At 38.2% G+C, this 19,261-nt stretch overlaps 1 protein-coding gene across 2 annotated transcripts in view; it reads right to left on the bottom strand.

The window, feature by feature from the left end:
* The window catches only part of ITFG1 (integrin alpha FG-GAP repeat containing 1), a 308,752-nt gene that overhangs the window by 264,026 nt on the left and 25,465 nt on the right, over window positions 1-19,261 (bottom strand). For both annotated transcript variants that reach the window (XM_086350567.1, XM_086350568.1), the window contains exon 6: window positions 14,561-14,655. In XM_086350567.1, the coding sequence (XP_086206693.1) occupies window positions 14,561-14,655 (95 nt within the window). The remainder of the gene's footprint in view (window positions 1-14,560; window positions 14,656-19,261) is intronic.

The raw sequence follows: 19,261 nt of genomic DNA on the forward strand, positions 1-19,261 counted from the left end.
TACACAGAGGTTCCTCAAAAATTAAAAACAGGACTACCATACGACTCAGCAATTCTACTTCTGAGAATCCATCTGAAGGAAGTGAACACCTCACCAATAGATCAGCCTCTGAATTCCTCTACTTGGCTGCATGTCAGACGCTAGAACCCTAATAATTATTTGGCAGGAATAAGAAGGAGGGGTGGGGAATGCTTAGAGGGATTGTTATGATCTATCTCACTTGCCACAACCAAGATCTTATCTTTGTTTGATAAATGTATGTACGTATGAAGGATATTACATTACTCTTTCTTATTACTTTGCACAGTGACCCCAGTCAGCTAGAAGCATCCATTTGCTTAGGGCAGCAGTTTTCAAGCTTTTTGGTGGCAGGATCTCTCCACACTCTTAAAGGGGACCCCAAAGATGTTTTGTTAATTGATACAATATTGACATGATTTACTATATTAAACCTTAATACTGAAACATTTTTAAAACATAAGAGTACATAAGCACACACATGCTGTCAGAATGATAAAATCATTATATTTTAAAATTTCTGAAAAACTCTATTGCACACTTGGGAGAGAATGAGATCACATTTAGAGAACTGCTGGCCTTGGCAAACATTAGGGTTATCAAATAGGATGGCAAAAAAAAAAAAAAAAAAAGCGCCAATATTCAGCTTATTTCTAAAACTGGCAATTTTTGAGTCATTAGCTAGAAAGAATTTAAAGTCCCTGCTTCCTATTGGAATTCAGGGAGGAGCCTGTCTTTTTGAGATGACAGGGGTATGTATAATGGTTATTCTCACAGAACAGAAACAAATTATAGAGGGTCTAACCTAGTACTCTCAAACTTCCCTTGATTTTCACGCGTAGCAAAGGGACTTAAGACCACCTGTGGTGAATACAGACCATAATCAAGTTGAGGGCCAGGGGATCTTTCATGGGCCACTATGGTGCAAAGTAAATGAACTCAACAGTAAAGGAAGAACAATGGACAATTCAAGTGAGAAGGCTGAATGGAAGAGGTGGAGCTTCAGAGGGATCTATTAAAACAAGATTAGATTCAAGGCGATCAAGTCAGCCAGGGAAGACTATGAAGTTCTGACTGAGCCAGAAGAGATGAGGAGGTCCCCAGCTGCCAAATACCAGCAAGACACCTAATATATAAGGGCCATCAACATGGTGGTGTAGAAACCTCAGAGAAGACACAAAGAAAGAGCTTTCCTTCCAAATCCTTCAGGACATACAAGCTTATCCTTAGGCTGTCCCAGTTGCCACTTCTGCTAGAAGAGAAATGAGTTAATATCCAGAAAAACTGAATATTTAACTAATAAATTAAAACCCTCAAGAGACTAAGATAAAAACTTTTGACTGAGAAGTTTAAATTCTGTTTCTCCAATACCTGCCCAAGCCATAGAGTTTTGATTCTAGAAAACAAAGGTTATGTTTCCTATGTTGTAATTTGTTAAAATTTTAATGCCACTATTTATGATATTTCTTTTAAAGAAAGTCTACTTTTAACTATAATAAATATATCTTGTTTAAATGACCAATGATTCAGACAGTTCCTTTTATTTACGGCAAACCTGTAAGAAGGATTTGATGGCACACATGCTCTGTAAGGCAGGACACAAGTAAGTAAGTGCAGAAATTAATTCCTCAATAACAAGGTAGAAATTAGAAAGAGGTCTGTGCTACTGAATAAAGAACCCTCTGGCTTAGTGCATGTTTAGTCATGTCTGACTCTTTGTGACACCATGGACTATAGCTCCCTGAGGCTCCTCTGTTCCATGGATTTTACAGGCAAGAATACTGTAGTGGGTTGCCATTTCCTCCTCCAAGGATCTTCCTGACCCAGGGATTGAACCCGTGTCTCCCACCTTGCCAGGTAGACTTTTTACCACTATCAATTCAGAGAGACGTGCATCGAAAGATATAACAAAAATAACAAGAAAATTCCACTGGATCAAAGATTTAAGTGCAAAAACATAAAAGCACCAAAACTATTTTAATGGCATTTTCTAAGATAAGTGAAATAAGTCAGACAGATAAAGACAAATACCCATATGATTTCTTATATGTGGAATGTAAAACCAACCAACCAGAACAAAACAACCTCAGCTCATCTTGCATGTAATCAAACAACTGACCAGAAAGGCAGGACAGGACATTTAGAAGATACAACTGAAGTTCAGAAAGCATCTGATAAATAATGAGGAACCAGGGAAGGTTTCTGATAGAAGAGTGGCCGGGGCCTCAGCAGAATGCACAGGATGAATCCAAAGAAGCAAGAGAAGAAGACAAAGACCCACTGAGGAGGGCTTTTAAATATGTGGGTTCATCCTGTCTACTCTGATTCTATGTGGAAACCAAGTAGCACTGTAGTCATCTAGGAGGTCTGATTTAAGTGGCAGAGGAGAAAACCGCCCATCACAAAATATCTTCCCATTGACTCTGACAAAGTGGTAATTATTTTTATATTACTCAATGTTCATGGGACTTAAGGCCTCTTTTGAAATTCATGTGCTGTGTGGCCAGGGAAAATCTGCAGCAGCAAAGTTTTATCTTGTTTTCACTGGTTTACCACTCAGGCTATGCAGATACCCAGCAAAAGATTTTTTTGGGATAAATGGTAAGAGAGAAGTTTACTGCAAAGGATGAAATCAATGTTGTGAAACATTCAGGGCAATTGGGGGTCAGATTAAGACCATCAGCTGACTGAAGGAAAGAGAATAATGTCACCAGAGGCCCTAAGGGTCAAAGAGGCCAAGAATAGTATGGATGAAGGAACCTCAGGAAAGGTTTCACCTTTTTTACAGCTGTACTTAAGGCCAGCAGCTCTATCCATAGTCCCTTTCATTCCTCATTCTTGGATATTGATTGCAGGATGGAAGAATAAAGCAGAACTAAAAATGTCTTGGTGTTATTTCTTTGAAGAATACATCTTGAAATCACATATCTGTGTTCACATTACCAGTGCAGTCACAGTTTTTTTGAATAAATTAGTGAAGTTCACCAGTAGTTCAGTAAGTAAAAATATGCTTTACAGAAATTATATGCATTTACTTTTGGATATTCAAATTGCTGTAATGAAATAAATTGTAATCACATCATTTTAAAATAAAACAAAAATCTATTGAGATATCTTATCTTTTCGGATATATTTTCCAACATCTGACAATAACCATAATTACTCTTTTATTAAAAAAAAAAAAAATTATTGGGCTTCCATGGCTGAGAATCTGCCTTACAATGAACTGAATATCGGTTCAATTCCTGGTTCAGGAAGATACCATATGCCACAAGGCAACTAAGATCCATGTGCCACAGCCACTGAGCCAGCACTCTAAAGCCCATGAGGCACAACTGCTGAAGCCTGTATGCTCTAGAATACACTCTCCACAACAAGAGAAGCCACAGTGATGAGGAGCCCACTCACCACCACGAGAGAAAGTCCAAGTGCAGCAAAGAAGGCAAGCACAGCTGAAAATAACTAATAAATAATTAAAAAATTAATTACAGGCAGAGTCAGTATGTTGAGGGAAGTCTAATATTAAATGGAAGGAGATAATAGAACATGAGCCGATAACTACAGAATATCCTTATATTGAAAAAACAAGCTTTTAAGACAATTTCCAGGACAATGACCAAATTCCCTTATTTTTGTGTTTTCACATGATTCAGCATACTTATATGCCACAATAAAAGTAACCTCTTCTTTTTAAAGTCTCCTCTTTCCAATCTGAGCTCTTGTTCAGGAACCTAAACTCTTAGAACCATGAAAAACTTACAGAGCAAAAGGCTTAATCTGTGACCTACTATGTTTCAAAAAGTGAAATCCAAAGTAAATTCAAACACTAAAATTTTCTTAACTTTGCAAACTATATCTTAATAATGAAAACACTCTAATAAAGTTTATAGTCATCCATGATAAGAAGTTTCAGTTATAAAATATTATTAGCTTATTTGCTTTTCAAATAAATTTTAGGAGATTAATGATGAAATACTTTTGAAGGAAGGAAATTTTATTACTTTTAGGAACCACCGGGCATGCCTCACTCATTTGAAATTAGTACACTATATAAAAATAAAATTGTAAAAGCAGATTAGAACTGTTTGAAAACTGGCTAAAAAAAATTGGAAGAACAAGAAATAAGAGAAAAAGAAACAAAAGGTGCCCAAGTTAGAAAGAGAAAAGCAAAATTATCTCTCTTCATAGATGATATGAACTTATATGCAGAAAACCCGAAAAATTCTACAAAAAAAACCCAACAAAACCCATTCGGACTAATAAATGAATTCAGAGAAGTAGCAGGATACAAAATTAACATGCAAAAATCAGTTGCATTTCTATACACTTAAAACATAAAATCCAAAAAGGAAATTAAGAAAATATTTCATTTACAGAATTAACCAAGGAGGTGAAAGACTTGTAGAATAAAAACTACAAAACAATGTTAAATCATTAAGAAGACAAATAAATGAGAACACATTGCATTTTAATAAACTGAAAAACAATGTTGTTAAGATAGCAATATTACCCAAAGTGACATATAGATTCAGAATGATCCTTATCACAACTCCAATGGCACTTCTTATACATATGAAAAAAAAAAAAAAACCTGTCCAAAAATTCATGTAGAATCTCAAGGGACCACCTCAAACAGTCAAAACAATGCGGAAAAAGAAGGAAGCTGGAAGACTCACATTTTCTGATTATTAAATATATTACAAGGCTTTGGTAAATAAAAGTGTGGTACTAGCATAAAGACAGGGGACCATACAGATCAGTGAAATAACACAGAACCCCAAAATAAACCCTTGAGTTTATGGTAAAATGAATTTTGACAGGAGTAGTTAAGACTATTCAATGTGGAAATGACAAGTCTTTTAAATAAATGTTACAAGGAAAACTCCACTGAGTTTTGCCAAGAGAACGCACTGGTCATAGCAAACGCCCTCTTCCAACAACACAAGAGAAGTCTCTACACATGGACATCACCAGATGGTCAACACTGAAATCAGACTGATTATATTCTTTGCAGCCAAAGATGGAGAAGCTCTATACAGTCAGCAAAAACAACACCAGGAGCTGACTGTGGCTCAGATCATGAACTCCTTATAGCCAAATTCAGACTTAAATTGAAGAAAGTAGGGAAAACCACTAGACCATTCAGGTATGACCTAAATCAAATCCTTTATGATTAAATAGTGGAAGTGAGAAACAGATTTAAGGGACTAGATCTGATAGACAGAGTACCTGATGAACTATGGGCAGAGGTTTGTGAAATTGTACAGGAGATAGGGATTCAAGACCATGCCCATGAAAAAGAAATGCAAAAAAGAAAAATGGCTGTCTGGGAAGGCCTTAAAATAGCTGTGAAAAGAAGAGAAGCAAAAAGCAAAGGAGAAAAGGAAAGACATAATCATCTGAATGAAGAGTTCCAAAGAATAGCAAGGAGAGATAAGAAAGCCTTCCTCAGCGATCAATGCAAAGAAATAGAGGAAAACAACAGAATGGGAAAGACTAGAGATCTCTTCAAGAAAATCAGAGATACCAAGGGAACATTTCAAGCAAAGATGTGCACAATAAAGGACAGAAATGGTATGGACCTAATGGAAGCAGAAGAGATTAAGAAGACGTGGCAAGAATACACAGAAGAACTGTACAAAACAGATCTTCATGACCCAGATAATCACAATGGTGTGATCACTCACCTAGAGCCAGACATCCTGGATTGTGAGGTCAAGTGGGCCTCGGAAACCATCACTATGAACAAAGCTAGTGGAGGTGATGGAATTCCAGTGGAGCTATTTCAAATCCTGAAAGATGATGCAGTGAAAGTGCTGCACTCAATATGCCAGCAAATTTGGAAAACTCAGCAGTGGCCACAGGACTGGAAAAGGTCAGTTTTCATTCCAATCCCAAAGAAAGGCAATGCCAAACAATGCTCAAACTACCGCAAAATTGCACTCATCTCACATGCTAGTAAAGTAATGCTCAAAATTCTCCAAGCCAGGCTTCAGCAACATCTGAACTGTGAACTTCCAGATGTTCAACCTGGTTTTAGAAAAGGCAGAGGAACCAGAGATCAAATTGCCAACATCCGCTGGATCGTCGAAAAAGCAAGAGAGTTCCAGAAAAACATCTATTTCTGCTTTATTGACTATGCAAAGCCTTTGAGTGTGTGGATCACAATAAACTGTGGAAAATTCTCAAAGAGATGGGAATACCAGACCACCTGACCTGACTCTTGAGAAACCTATATGCAGGTCAGGAAGTAACAGTTAGAACTGGACATGGAACAACAGACTGGTTCCAAATAGGAAAAGGAGTACATCAAGGCTGTATATTGTCACCCTGCTTATTTAACTTATATGCAGAGTACATCATGAGAACTGCTGGGCTGGATGAAGCACAAGCTGGAATCAAGATTGCTGGGAGAAATATCAATAACCTCAGATATGCAGATGACACCACCCTTATGGCAGAAAGTGAAGAGGAACTAAAAAGTCTTTTGGTGAAAGTGAAAGAGGAGAGTGAAAAAGTTGGCCTAAAGCTCAACATTCAGAAAACGAAGATCATGGCATCTTGTCCCATTACTTCATAGCAAATAGATGGGGAAACAGTGGAAACAGTATCAGAGTTTATTTTTCAGGGCCCAGAATCACTGCAGATGGTGACTGCAGCCATGAAATTAAAAGACACTTACTCCTTGGAAGGAAAGTTATGACCAACCTAGATGGCATATTCAAAAGCAAAGAGATTACTTTACCAACAAAGGTCCATGTAGTCAAGGCTATGGTTTTTCCAGTGGTCACGTATGGATGTGAGAGTTGGATTGTGAAGAAAGCTGAGCGCCAAAAAATAGATGCTTTTGAACTGTGGTGTTGGAGAAGACTCCTGAGAGTCCCTTGGACTGCAAGGAGATCCAACCAGTCCATTCTAAAGGAGATCAATCCTGGGTGTTTTTTGGAAGGACTGATGCTAAAGCTGAAACTCCAATACTTTGGCCACCTGATGCGAAGAGTTGACTCACTGGAAAAGACTCTGATGCTGGGACAGATAGCGGGCAGGAGGAGAAGGGGACGATAGAGGATGAGATGGCTGGACGGCATCACTGACTCGATGGACATGAATTGAGTGAACTCTGGGAGTTGGTGATGGACAGGGAGGCCTGGGGTGCTGCAATTCATGGGGTTGCAAAGAGTTGAACATGACTGAGCGACTGAACTGAAATGAACAAGGAAATCTGGGTATCCATGCAAACACATGAAGTTGGAACCTTATCTAACAACATATACATAAATTAAGTCAAAACGGATGAAAGCTCTAAGTGTAAGAGATAAAACTGTAAAACTCTTAAAGAAAATATAGGGCAAAAGCTTCATAACAGTGAAACTGGGAATAATTTCTTGGGTAGGACAACAAAGGCACAGCCAACAAAGAAAGAACAGAAAAACTGGACTTCATGTAATTAGTGTTTTTTTCCATCCAAAGACAGTATCAATGGAGTAAAAAGGTATCCCACAGAATGAGAGGAAGTATTTGTTAATCTGATGAGGAAGCAAAACTCTAAATAGAGAATAACTGAAACTCAATAACAGCAAAGAAACAACAAAATTATGAAATGGGCACAGGACTTAAATACACATTTCTCAAAAAGAGATCTGCAAAGAGCCAATAAGCACATGGCAAGGTGCTCCACATCACCAGTCATTAGGAAAATGCAAATCAAAACTACCACGAGGGAAGTCCTCGGCAGTCCAGTGATTAGAACTTGGCACTTTCACTGCTGCGGCCAGGTTCAATCTCTCAGTTCCCCTTAGGGAACTAATGCCGCAAGCCATGTGGAATGGTGAAGCAAACAAAAACCAAAAACAACACACTACAATGTGATACCACACTAAACGTATTAGAATGCCAGGTATATATATAAAAAAAAAAAAACAGAAAACAACAAATATTGGCAAGTATGTGGAAAAACTGGAAACTGTACACTGTTGGTGAGAATGTAAAATTATAAAGCTGTTGTGATGGTTGTTCCTCACAAAAGTATCATACGATCCAACAATTCCACTTCTGGATATATACCCGAAAAGAACTGACAGCAGGATCTCTAAATGATGTTTGTACCTCAACAATCATAGCAGCATTATTTACAATAGTTAAATATGGAAGTTGAGCAAAATGTGGTTATACAAAATTCAGCTTTAAAAAGGAAGAAAATTCTGACATATGCTACAAGAAGGATAAATCTCAAGAATATCATGCTAAGTGAAATAAGCCAGTTACAAAATAACACACACTGTATGATTTCACTTATTTGAAGTACTTATAATAGTCAAAAAACAAAGTAGAACATTGGTTACCACAGGCTGGGGAAAGAGATAAATGAGGAATTATTAATCAATGGGTATAAAGTTTCAGTATTACAAGATGAAAAGAGTGGGATGGTAGGTAAATACCATGACTGTATTTAATATTACTGAAACATACACTTAAAAATGGTCACTATGGAAAATTTTATGTTATCTGTATTTTACCAAATTAAAAAAAAAAAAAAAAACTTGGAAAATTAAAAAAAGACTCAGAAGAAAATTCATGCATTTAACCTACCTGTCCAAAATGTATTTTAAGTGAATAAAAAGATAATGAAAGAAGTTCCTTATTTTTTTTAATAGAAAATTTCAGCTAATAATATATGCTGAGGAGTGACATATTTAGGGTGCTATAATTTTATAATTCCTTTTGAAAAAATAAGACTTGACAATGATTATCAATAGCTGCTCAAACCATTAGGAGAGCAATATAATGAATGGTCCACGCTGAAGAAAACTGAAGTTACTGATGACTCTTAATCACACAAAAGAGAAAACCTAATCATGTGTTTCCTAATGAACTGAAACAAAAAGCAACACCTGGGAAGTATTCTCAACTAAAGAGAGACGATTCTGATCAAGACTCCAAATCTAATCACTGGCTTATAGGAAATAACAGATGACATCATCATATTAACATATTAACACCATGAGAACAGAGTTGGCATAATCCAACTTTGAAACTGAATTTTCAAAATTCAACTTTGAAAAATTCTGTTTCTTCTTTGTATGTATGAACCTGATGCAAAGGAATGACTCACTGGAAAAGACCCTGATGCTGGGAAAGATTGAAGGCAGGAAGAGAAGAGGATGACAAAGAATGAGATGGTTGGATGGCATCACCGAAGCAGTGGACATGAGTTTGAGTAGGCTCTGGGAGTTGGTGATGGACAGGGAAGCCTGGCGTGCTGCAATCCATGGGGTTTCAAAGAGTTGGACACGACTGAGTGATTGAATTGACTGACTGATGTACCTTGTTTACCTAATTTGATAAACAACATTTAGGAGAGCATTAGGGCATTTTGAATAGTGAATACGTATTTGATATTAACAGAATTAAGTTTGGCCATGGGAGTACAAAATGAAGCAGGGTAAAGGTTAACAGAGTTTCACCAAGAGAATGCACTGGTCATAGCAAACACTGTGCTCCAACAACCCAAGAGACAACTCTACACATGAACATCACCAGATGGACAATACTGAAATGAGACTGATTACACTCTTTGCAGCCAAAGATGGAGAAGCTATATACAGTCAGCAGAAACAAGACCTGGAGCTGACTGTGGCTCAGATCATGAAGTCTTCATTGCAAAATTCAGGTTTAAATTGAAGAAAGTAGGGAAAACCACTAGGTCTTTCAGGTATAAACTAAATCAAATCCCTTATGATTATACTGTGGGGGTCATGAACAGATTCAAGAGATGAGAACTGGCAGAAACAGTACTTAAGCAACTATGAAAGTTCATAACATTGCAAAGGAAAAAGTCACGTTTCATTCCAATCTCAAAGAAAAGCAATATTAAAGAATGTTCAAACTACTGTACAATTGTACTCATTTCACATGCAGCAAGGTTATGTTCAAAATCCTTCAAGGTAAGATTCAGCAGTAAATGAACCGAGTACATACAGATGTAAAAGCTGGGTTTAGAAAAGGCAAAGCAACCAGATGTCAAATTGCCAACATTCACTGGATCATGGAGAAAGCAAGAGAATTCCAGAAAACATTTACTTCTGCTTTATTGACATGCCAAAGCCTTTGACTGTGTGGATCACAACAAACTGTGGAAAATTCTTTAAGAGATGGGAATTCCAGATCTCCTTACCTGTCTTCTGAAAAACCTGTATTCAGGTCAAGAAGCAAGAGTTAGAACCAGACATGAAACAACACCGGGAAAGGATTATGACAAGGCTGTACATGGCCACCTTGCTTATTTAACTTCTCTGAATGCAGTAGCCACCATAGTCAAATAAAGAGTCCGAAATGCAGTACTTGGATGCAATCTCAAAAATACAGAATGCTCTCCGTTTGTTTCCAAAGGCAAACCATTCAATATCATGGTAATCCAAGTCCATGCCCCGACCAATAACGCTCAAGAAGCTGAAGTTGAACAGTTCTATGAAGACATACAAGACCTTCTAGAACTAACCCAAAAAATGTCCTTTTCATTATACGGGGCTGGAATGCAAAAGTAGGAAGTCAAGAAACACCTGGAGTAACAGGTAAATTTGGCCTTGGGGTACAGAATGAAGCAAGGCAAAGGCTAATAGAGTTTTTCCAAGAGACCACACTGGTCATAGAAGACATCCTCTTCCAACAACACAGGTGAAGACTCTACACATGGATATCACCAGATGGTCAACACTGAAATCAGATTGATTATGTTCTTTGTGGCCAAAGATGGAGAAGCTCTATACAATCAGCAAAAACAAGACAGGGAGCTGACTGTGGCTCAGATCATGAACTCCTTATAGCCAAATTCAGACTGAAATTGAAGAAAGTGGAGAAAACTACTATACATTCAGGTATGACCTAAATCAAATCCCTTTTGTCTATACAGTAGAAGTGAGAAATAGATTTAAGGGCCTAGATCTGACAGACAGAGTGCCTGATGAACTATGGATGGAGGTTCATGACACTGTACAGGAGATAGGGATCAAGACCATTCCCAAGAAAAAGAAATGCCAAAAAGGAAAAATGGCTGTCGGAGGAGTCCTTACAAATAGCTGTGAAAAAAAGGGAAGTGAAAAGCAAAGGAAAAAAGGAAAGATATACCCATCTGAATGCAGAGTTCTAAAGAATACCAAGGAGAGATAAAAAAGCCATCCACAGCAATCAATGCAAAGATATAGAGGAAAACAACAGAATGGGAAAGACTAGAGATCTCTTCAAGAAAATTAGAGATATCAAGGGAACATTTCATGCAAAGATGGGCTCAATAAAGGACAGAAATGGTAGGGACCTAACAGAAGCAGATGATATTAAGGGGTGGCAAGAATACACAGAAGAACTGTACAAAAAAGATCTTCACGACCCAGATAATCACAATGGTGTGATCGCTCACCTAGAGCTAAACATCCTTGAATATGAAGTCAAGTGGGCCTTAGGAAGCATCACTATGAACAAAGCTAGTGGAGGTAATGGAATTCCAGTGGAGCTATTTCAAATCCTGAAAGATGATGCTGTGAAGTGTTGCACTCAATATGCCAGCAAATTTGGAAAACTCAGCAGTGGCCACAGGACTGGAAAAGGTCAGTTTTCATTCCAATCCCAAAGAAAGGCAATGCCAAACAATGCTCAAACTACCGCAAAATTGCACTCATCTCACATGCTAGTAAAGTAATGCTCAAAATTCTCCAAGCCAGGCTTCAGCAACATCTGGACCATGAACTTCCAGATGTTCAAGGTGGTTTTAGAAAAGGCAGAGGAACCAGAGATCAAATTGCCAACATCTGCTGGATCATCGAAAAAGCAAGAGAGTTCCAGAAAAACATCTATTTCTGCTTTATTGACTATGCCAAAGCCTTTGAGTGTGTGGATCACAATAAACTGTGGAAAATTCTCAAAGAGATGGGAATACCAGACCACCTGACCTGCCTCTTGAGAAATCTATATGCAGGTCAGGAAGCAACAGTTAGAACTTGACATGGAACAACAGACTGGTTCCAAATAGGAAAAGGAGTACATCAAGGCTGTATATTGTCACCCTGCTTATTTAACTTATATGCAGAGTACATCATGAGAACTGCTGGGCTGGATGAAGCACAAGCTGGAATCAAGATTGCCAGGAGAAATATCAATAACCTCAGATATGCAGATGACACCACCCTTATGGCAGAAAGTGATGAAGAACTAAAGAGTCTCTTGATGAAAGTGAAAGAAGAGAGTGAAAAAGTTGGCTTAAAGCTCAACATTCAGAAAATGAAGATCATGGCATCTGGTCCCACTACTTCATGGCAAATAGATGGGGAAACTAGTGGCTGACTTGATATTCCTGTGCTCCAAAATCACTGCAGATGGTGATTGCAGCCATGAAATTAAAAGACACTTACTCCTTGGAAGGAAAGTTATAACCAACCTAGACAGCATATTCAAAAGCAGAGACATTACTTTGCCAACAAAGGTCCATGTAGTCAAGGCTATGGTTTTTCCAGTGGTCATGTATGGATGGGAGACTTGGATGGTGAAGAAAGCTGAGCACCAAAGAACTAATGCTTTTGAACTGTGGTGTTGGAGAAGATTCTTGAAAGGCCCCTGGACTTCAAGGAGATCTAACCAGTCCATCCTAAAGGAGATCAGTCCTGGATGTTCATTGAAAGGATTGATGCTGAAGCTGAAACTCCAATACTTGGCCACCTGATGCAAAGAGTTGACGCACTGGAAAAGACCCTGATGCTGGGAGGGACTGGGGGCAGGAGGGAAGGGGACCACAGAGGATAAGATGGCTGGATGGCATCACTGACTCGATGGACATGAGTTGAGTGAACCCCGGGAGTTGGTGATGGACAGGGAGGCCTGGCGTGTTGCGGTTCACGGGGTCGCAGAGAGTCAGACACGACTCAGGGACTGAACTGAACTGATGAAGAGTGCGTCATGTGAAATGTCGGGCTGGATGACTCACAAGCTGGAATCAAGATTGCCAGGAGAAATATCAACAACCTCAGATATGCAGATATCACTCTAACAGCAAAAATCCTAGAGGAACTAGACTCTCTTGATGAGAGTGAAAAAGGAGAGCTAAACAGCTGGCTTAAAATTCAACATTCAAAAAACTAAGATCATCACATCCAGTCCTACCACTTCATGGCAAATAGAAGTGGAAAAAGTGGAAGCAGTAAAGGTTTTCTTTTCTTGGGCTCAAAATCAGGGCAGATGGTGAATGCAACCACAAAATTAAAAGACTCTTGCTCCTTGGAGAGAAAGATATGACAAATCTAGACAGCATATTAAAAAGCATAGACATCACTTTGCCGACAAACATCTGCATAGTCAAAGCTATGGTTTTCCCAGTAGTCCTGTACGGATGTGAGAGTTGGACCATAAAGAAGGCTGAATGCTAAAGAACTGATGCTGTTGAACTGTGGTTCTGGTGAAGACTGTTGAGAGACCCTTGGACTATAAGGAGATCAAATCAGTTAATCCTAAAGGAAATCAACCTTCAACATTCATTGGAAGGACTGATGCTAAAGCTAAAGCTCAAATACTTTGGCCACCTGATGCAAAGAGCTGATTCACTGGAAAAGACCCTGGTGCTGGAAAAGATTGAGGGCAGGAAGAGGAGGGGGTGATAGAGAATGAGATGGCTGAATGGCATCATCGACTCCATGGACATGAATCTGACCAAACCCTGGGAGACGACAGTGGAGTACAGAAGAGCCTGCCCTGCTGCAGTGTAAGGAGTCTCAAGGCATAGCGACTTAGAACTTAGTGACTGAACAACAAAAATTAAGAGAATTTTGTTCATTTTTTTTTTTTAAGTTCGAAAATGATCTTGTGGTTGTTAAAAATTAACAACCTGTCTTAGTGGCTCAGACAGGAAAGGGTCTGTCTGCAAAGCAGGAGATCCAGGTTTGATCCCTGTGTCAAGAAGATCCTCTGTAGAAGAGAATGGCTACCCACTCCAGTATTCTTGCCTGGAGAATTCCATGGACAGAGGAGCCTGGCGGCTACAGCCCACGTCGTTGCAAACAGATGGACATGTCTACAGATCGAAATATTTATAAATGAAATGATAAATTTATTTAGGTGGGAGGGGATCATGGGTGATTATACAAATGAAACAGGATTAGCCATATGCTGATTATTGTTGAAGCTAGGTGATGATTAAATATGTGTATATCATACTATTCTGCCTACTTTTCTGTGTTCAACATTTTTTGTAATAAAAATTAAAATCAATCTTTGTAATTTTTAATACATAAGCTAAACATTTTTCTCATAATTAAATATACAGCATTTATTAGTCAATAATTCAAATTTTTATATGATTAACAAACAGCAAAAAAGAACTACAGGTATATTTTATTATATCCAGTACTTTTTACATTTTCCTGACATCACTGACTTCCTTGTACCCTTTTCACATTTTGTTTTCAATGTTCAATTCAACAGAAAATGTTTACTAGGAACACAGCAAATATCTCACCAGTTTTTGGCATCCAAAAAGACATTTTTACATTTATGTGCAACTCACCTGCTGTAAAATCTTCAGTCAGATCAATGAATGCATGAGAATGTGGAATTCGCATTTTGTTTCTAGTGGTCAATGCAGGATGCCATGATAAATTTCTAAAAAAAAAAAAAAAAAAAAATTTTTTTTTCCTTAGGGTAAACAGCAAATGAGTACTGCTTTAAAACAAAAATTTCTGCAAGCGAGATATTTTAAAAATTTATTTATTCTTAGTTTTTTTTATATACTCTAAACTTTACTCCTTTGAAGTGCACAATTTAGTGGTTTTAGAGTATGTTCACCATGTGTAGTATGTGCAGCCATCACCACAATCTAATTTCAAAACATTTTTTTGTTACTGTGTGTAAATGTTGATCGGCATCTGACTTGTTTCCTCTCTGGGCTAGTAAAAGTAAATGCTGTTACGAATATTCATGTACAAGTTTTTCTGTGGACATACACATATGTTTTTGATTTTTCTGAGTATACCGAAGAGTAGAATTCCTGAGTCACATGGCAACTCCATACTTTCTGAAGAACTGTCAAACCATTTTCCAAAGTGGCTTCATCATCCAGCATTCTCACTAGCCATGTATGGATGCTGCAAGGTCTCCATTCCATCGTAAACACTTATTACTATCCCTTCCTCTTATTATAGGTATCCTGAAAGATTCTTATGGTTTTGACTCCTATTTTCCTGATGTCTAGTGATGTTCACCATGTTTTCATGTGCTTAATGGCCATTTGTACATCTTTGGAGAAATGTCTAATCAAATTCTTTGCCTATTTTTGAGCATGTTTTCATGTGCTTACTGGACAGCTGTATCTCTCTGGAGAAATGTCTAATCAAATTCTGTGCCTATTTTTAAATTGAGTAATTTATTGCTTAGAGCTATAAGAATTCTTTATGTAGACTAGATCCTAGATCTTTATCTGGTGCATGATTTGCCAATATTTTCTCCCAATCTGTACACTGTCTTTTCAGTCTCTTGACAGTGTCCTATGCTGTATAAAATCTTTTTATTTTGATATATCCAATTCATCCAATTTAACTTGTGTAGCTTTTTTCTTTTACTACCAGGTATAAGAATCCATTTCCAAATGCTTTTTTCTGAGGGTTTTATAGTTTCAGCTCTTACATTTATTACTATCTTTAATTCTTTAAGTGTAAGAAAAGTAACTTGATATTTTCATGAGTGATACTTTCCCAAGACTGTGGAGAATGATAATTATCTTTTAAAAATATTAATTCCAAAGTTTTGAGCCACACAAAAGAATGAGTTTAGATCTCCTACCTCATACCATTTTCCAAAAATTAACTCAAATGAGTCAAAATGCTAAAAGAAATAGGAACTCTTAAACATTGGTGGTGGAACTACAAAATGGTCTTTAGTCATGGAAAAAAGTTTGGCAGTTCTTCAAAAAGTCAGACAGTGAATTGCCATTTGACTCTGCATTTCTATATCTAGGTATATACCCGTAGGAATTGAAAAAGAGGTATTCAAACCAATACTGATACATGAATGATCTCAGTAGCACCGAATATCCACCAATGGATGAATGGATAAACAAACTGTCATAGCCATACAATGAAAATAATATCTAGTCATAAAAACAACCAGAGTGCTGATAAATGGTACAATATGGACGGACTTTTAAAACACGCTATGTGATAGAAACTGAACTCAAAAGGTCATATCTTTTATGATTTTGTTTATATGAAATACCTGTAATAAAAATTCTAGACACAGAAAGCAGATTAGTGGTTACTAAGTGCGGGCGTAAATGTGAAAGGGAGCGTGAGTGCTCAGTGGATACAGGGTTTTCTTTTGGAGAGATGAAAAGCCACTGAAACCAGGTGATGGTTGCACAACACTGTAAATGTTCTAAATATCACTAAACTGTACGCAATAATGGTTACCTTTAATAATGTGAATTTTACCTCACTAAAAAACCAACAGTGCAAAATTTACATATACCCTTCATTAAATTCCTCCAATGTTAACATCTAATATAACCTTAGTACATTTGTCAAAATCAGGAAGGTCACACTTGTAGACTATTGGGAACTATAGAAAGAAGAGCAAGTTTAAACAAAATCATGCCCCCATAATTCCCCATCAATGAAGAATATTCCAATGTCAAAGGCATTCCCATTGGTCAAGGCTCTAAATAAATCAGCTTCCTCCAAAAGGTCTTTACTCTTCTCTGTTTCATTACTATATGTTTCTCCACTAACAGTACTTTGGTTTGGATCAAAGTTATAGAGAAACTCTCTGAGAGTGTATCCAAGGTATCCTGATTTCATAATTTGAATTGATGCCTAACCAGGACCTGGCTCCCAAATACTCGTTGAACGGAACTGTAGTCTCAAGTAGCATGTCCTATTCTTCTCTACTTCTAGTGAGAATTTGCTATTTTTTCACAGTACTATGTTCCAGTCCAACATGGACTCCCAGACAAGCTGCCTCTGAAGAGCAATTAAAAGGTATTTAAGTTCACCTTAATTGTCAACCCAATAGCCGATTAAGGAGACAGCAAACAATGTTCACCTGTGAATTTAGTTTGCCATGTTTGGAAATGGAAATAATTGGACAATTTCTTATTTGCAGGTGGAATCAGGGGAAAAGAATAAGCATTCAACAGGAGAATATTTTCTCTATGCAAAGGGTCTGTGTTGTACAAACAGTAACTTCTTCCCAATAAACTTCTACATTCTTTTTAAGCACATACTCATGGTTTGTTCACTTCAGTCGCTCAGTCATGTCAGACTCTTTGCGACCCCATGAATCGCAGCACGCCAGGCATCCCCGTCCATCACTAACTCCCAGAGTTTACCCAAACTCATGTCCATCGAGTCGGTGATGCCATTCAGCCACCTCATCGTCTTCTGTTCCCTTCTCCTCCTGCCCCCAATCCCTCCCAGCATCAGAATCTTTTCCAAAGAGTCAACTCTTAGCATGAGGTGGCCTAAGTATTGGAGTTTCAGCTTTAGCATCAGTCCTTCCAATGAACACCCAGGACTGATCTCCTTTAGGATGGACTGGTTGGATCTCCTTGCAGTCCAAGGGACTCTCAAGAGTCTTCTCCAACACCACAGTTCAAAAGCATCAATTCTTTGCCATCAGCTTTCTTCACAGCACAACTCTCACATCCATACATGACCACAGGAAAAACCATAGCCTTGACTAGATGGACCTTTGTTGGCAAAGTAATGTCTCTGCTTTTTAATATGCTGTCTAGGTTGGTCACAACCTTCCTTCTAAGGAGTAAGCGTCTTTTAATTTTATGGCTGCAATCACCAACTGCAGTGATTTTGGAGCTCCAAAAAATAAATTCTGACACTGTTTCCCCATCTATTTGCCATGAAGTGATGGGACCAGATGCCATGATCTTCGTTTTCTGAATGTTGAGCTTTAAGCCAACTTTTTCACTCTCCTCTTTCACTTTCACCAAGGCTTTTTAGTTCCTCTTCACTTTCTGCCATAAGGGTGGTGTCATCTGCATATTTGAGGTTATTGCTATTTCTCCTGGCAATCTTGATTCCAGCTTGTGCTTCATCCAGCCCAGCATTTCTCATGATGTACTCTGCATATAAGTTAAATAAGCAGGGTGACAATATACAGCCTTGACATACTCCTTTTCTTTTCCTATTTGGAACCAGTCTGGTGTTCCATGTCCAGTTCTAACTGTTGCTTCCTGACCTGCATAGCGATTTCTCAAGAGGCAGGTCAAGTGGTCTGGTATTCCCATTTCTTTAAGAATTTTCCAGAGTTTCTTGTGGTCCACACAATCAAAGGCTTTGGCACAGTCAATAAAGCAGTACTAGATGTTTTTCTGGAACTCTCTTGCTTTTGATGATTCAACGGATGTTGGCAATTTGATGTCTGGCTCCTCTGCCTTCTAAATACAACTTGAATACCTGGAAGTTTACGATTCACATACTGCTGAAGCTTGGCTTGGAGAATTTTGAGCATTACTTTACTGGTGTGTGAGATGAGTGCAACTGTGTGGTAGTTTTAGCATTCTTTGGCATTGCCTTTGGGATTGGAATGAAAACTGATCTTTTCCAGTCCTGTGGCCACTGCTGAGTTTTTCAAATTTGCTGGCACATTGAGTGCAGCACTTTCACAGCATCATCTTTCAGGATTTGAAAAAGCTCAACTGAAATTTCATCACCTTCATTAGCTTTGTTCTTAGTGATGCTTCCAAAGGCCCACTTGACTTCGCATTCTAGGGTGGCCGGCTCTAGGTGAGTGATCACACCGTTGTGAATATCTGGGTCGTGAAGATCTCTTTTGTATAGTTCTTCTGTGTATTCTTGCCACTTCTTCTTAGTATCTTCTGATTCTGTTAGGTCCATACCATTTGTGTCCTTTATTGAGCCCATCTTTGCATGAAATGTTCCCTTGGTATCCCTAGTTTTATTGAAGAGATCTCTAGACTTTCCCATTCTATTGTTTTCCTCTATTTCTTTGCACTGATTGCTGAGGAAGGCATTCTTATCCCTGCTTGCTATTCTATGGAACTCTGCATTCAAATGGGTATATCTTTCCTTTTCTCCTCTGCTTTTCTCTTCTCTTTTATTCACAGCTATTTGTAAGGCTTCCTTAGACAACAATTTTGCCTTTTTGAATTTCTTTTCCTTGGGGATGGTCTTGATCCCTGTCTCCTGCACAATGTCACGAACCTCATTCCATAGTTCATCAGGCACTCTATCTATCT

Source organism: Bos grunniens, chromosome 18 (assembly GCF_055505025.1).
Source record: "Bos grunniens cultivar Pamir isolate PY7600 chromosome 18, Bosgru_T2T1.0, whole genome shotgun sequence".
Taxonomy (NCBI): domain Eukaryota; kingdom Metazoa; phylum Chordata; class Mammalia; order Artiodactyla; family Bovidae; genus Bos; species Bos grunniens.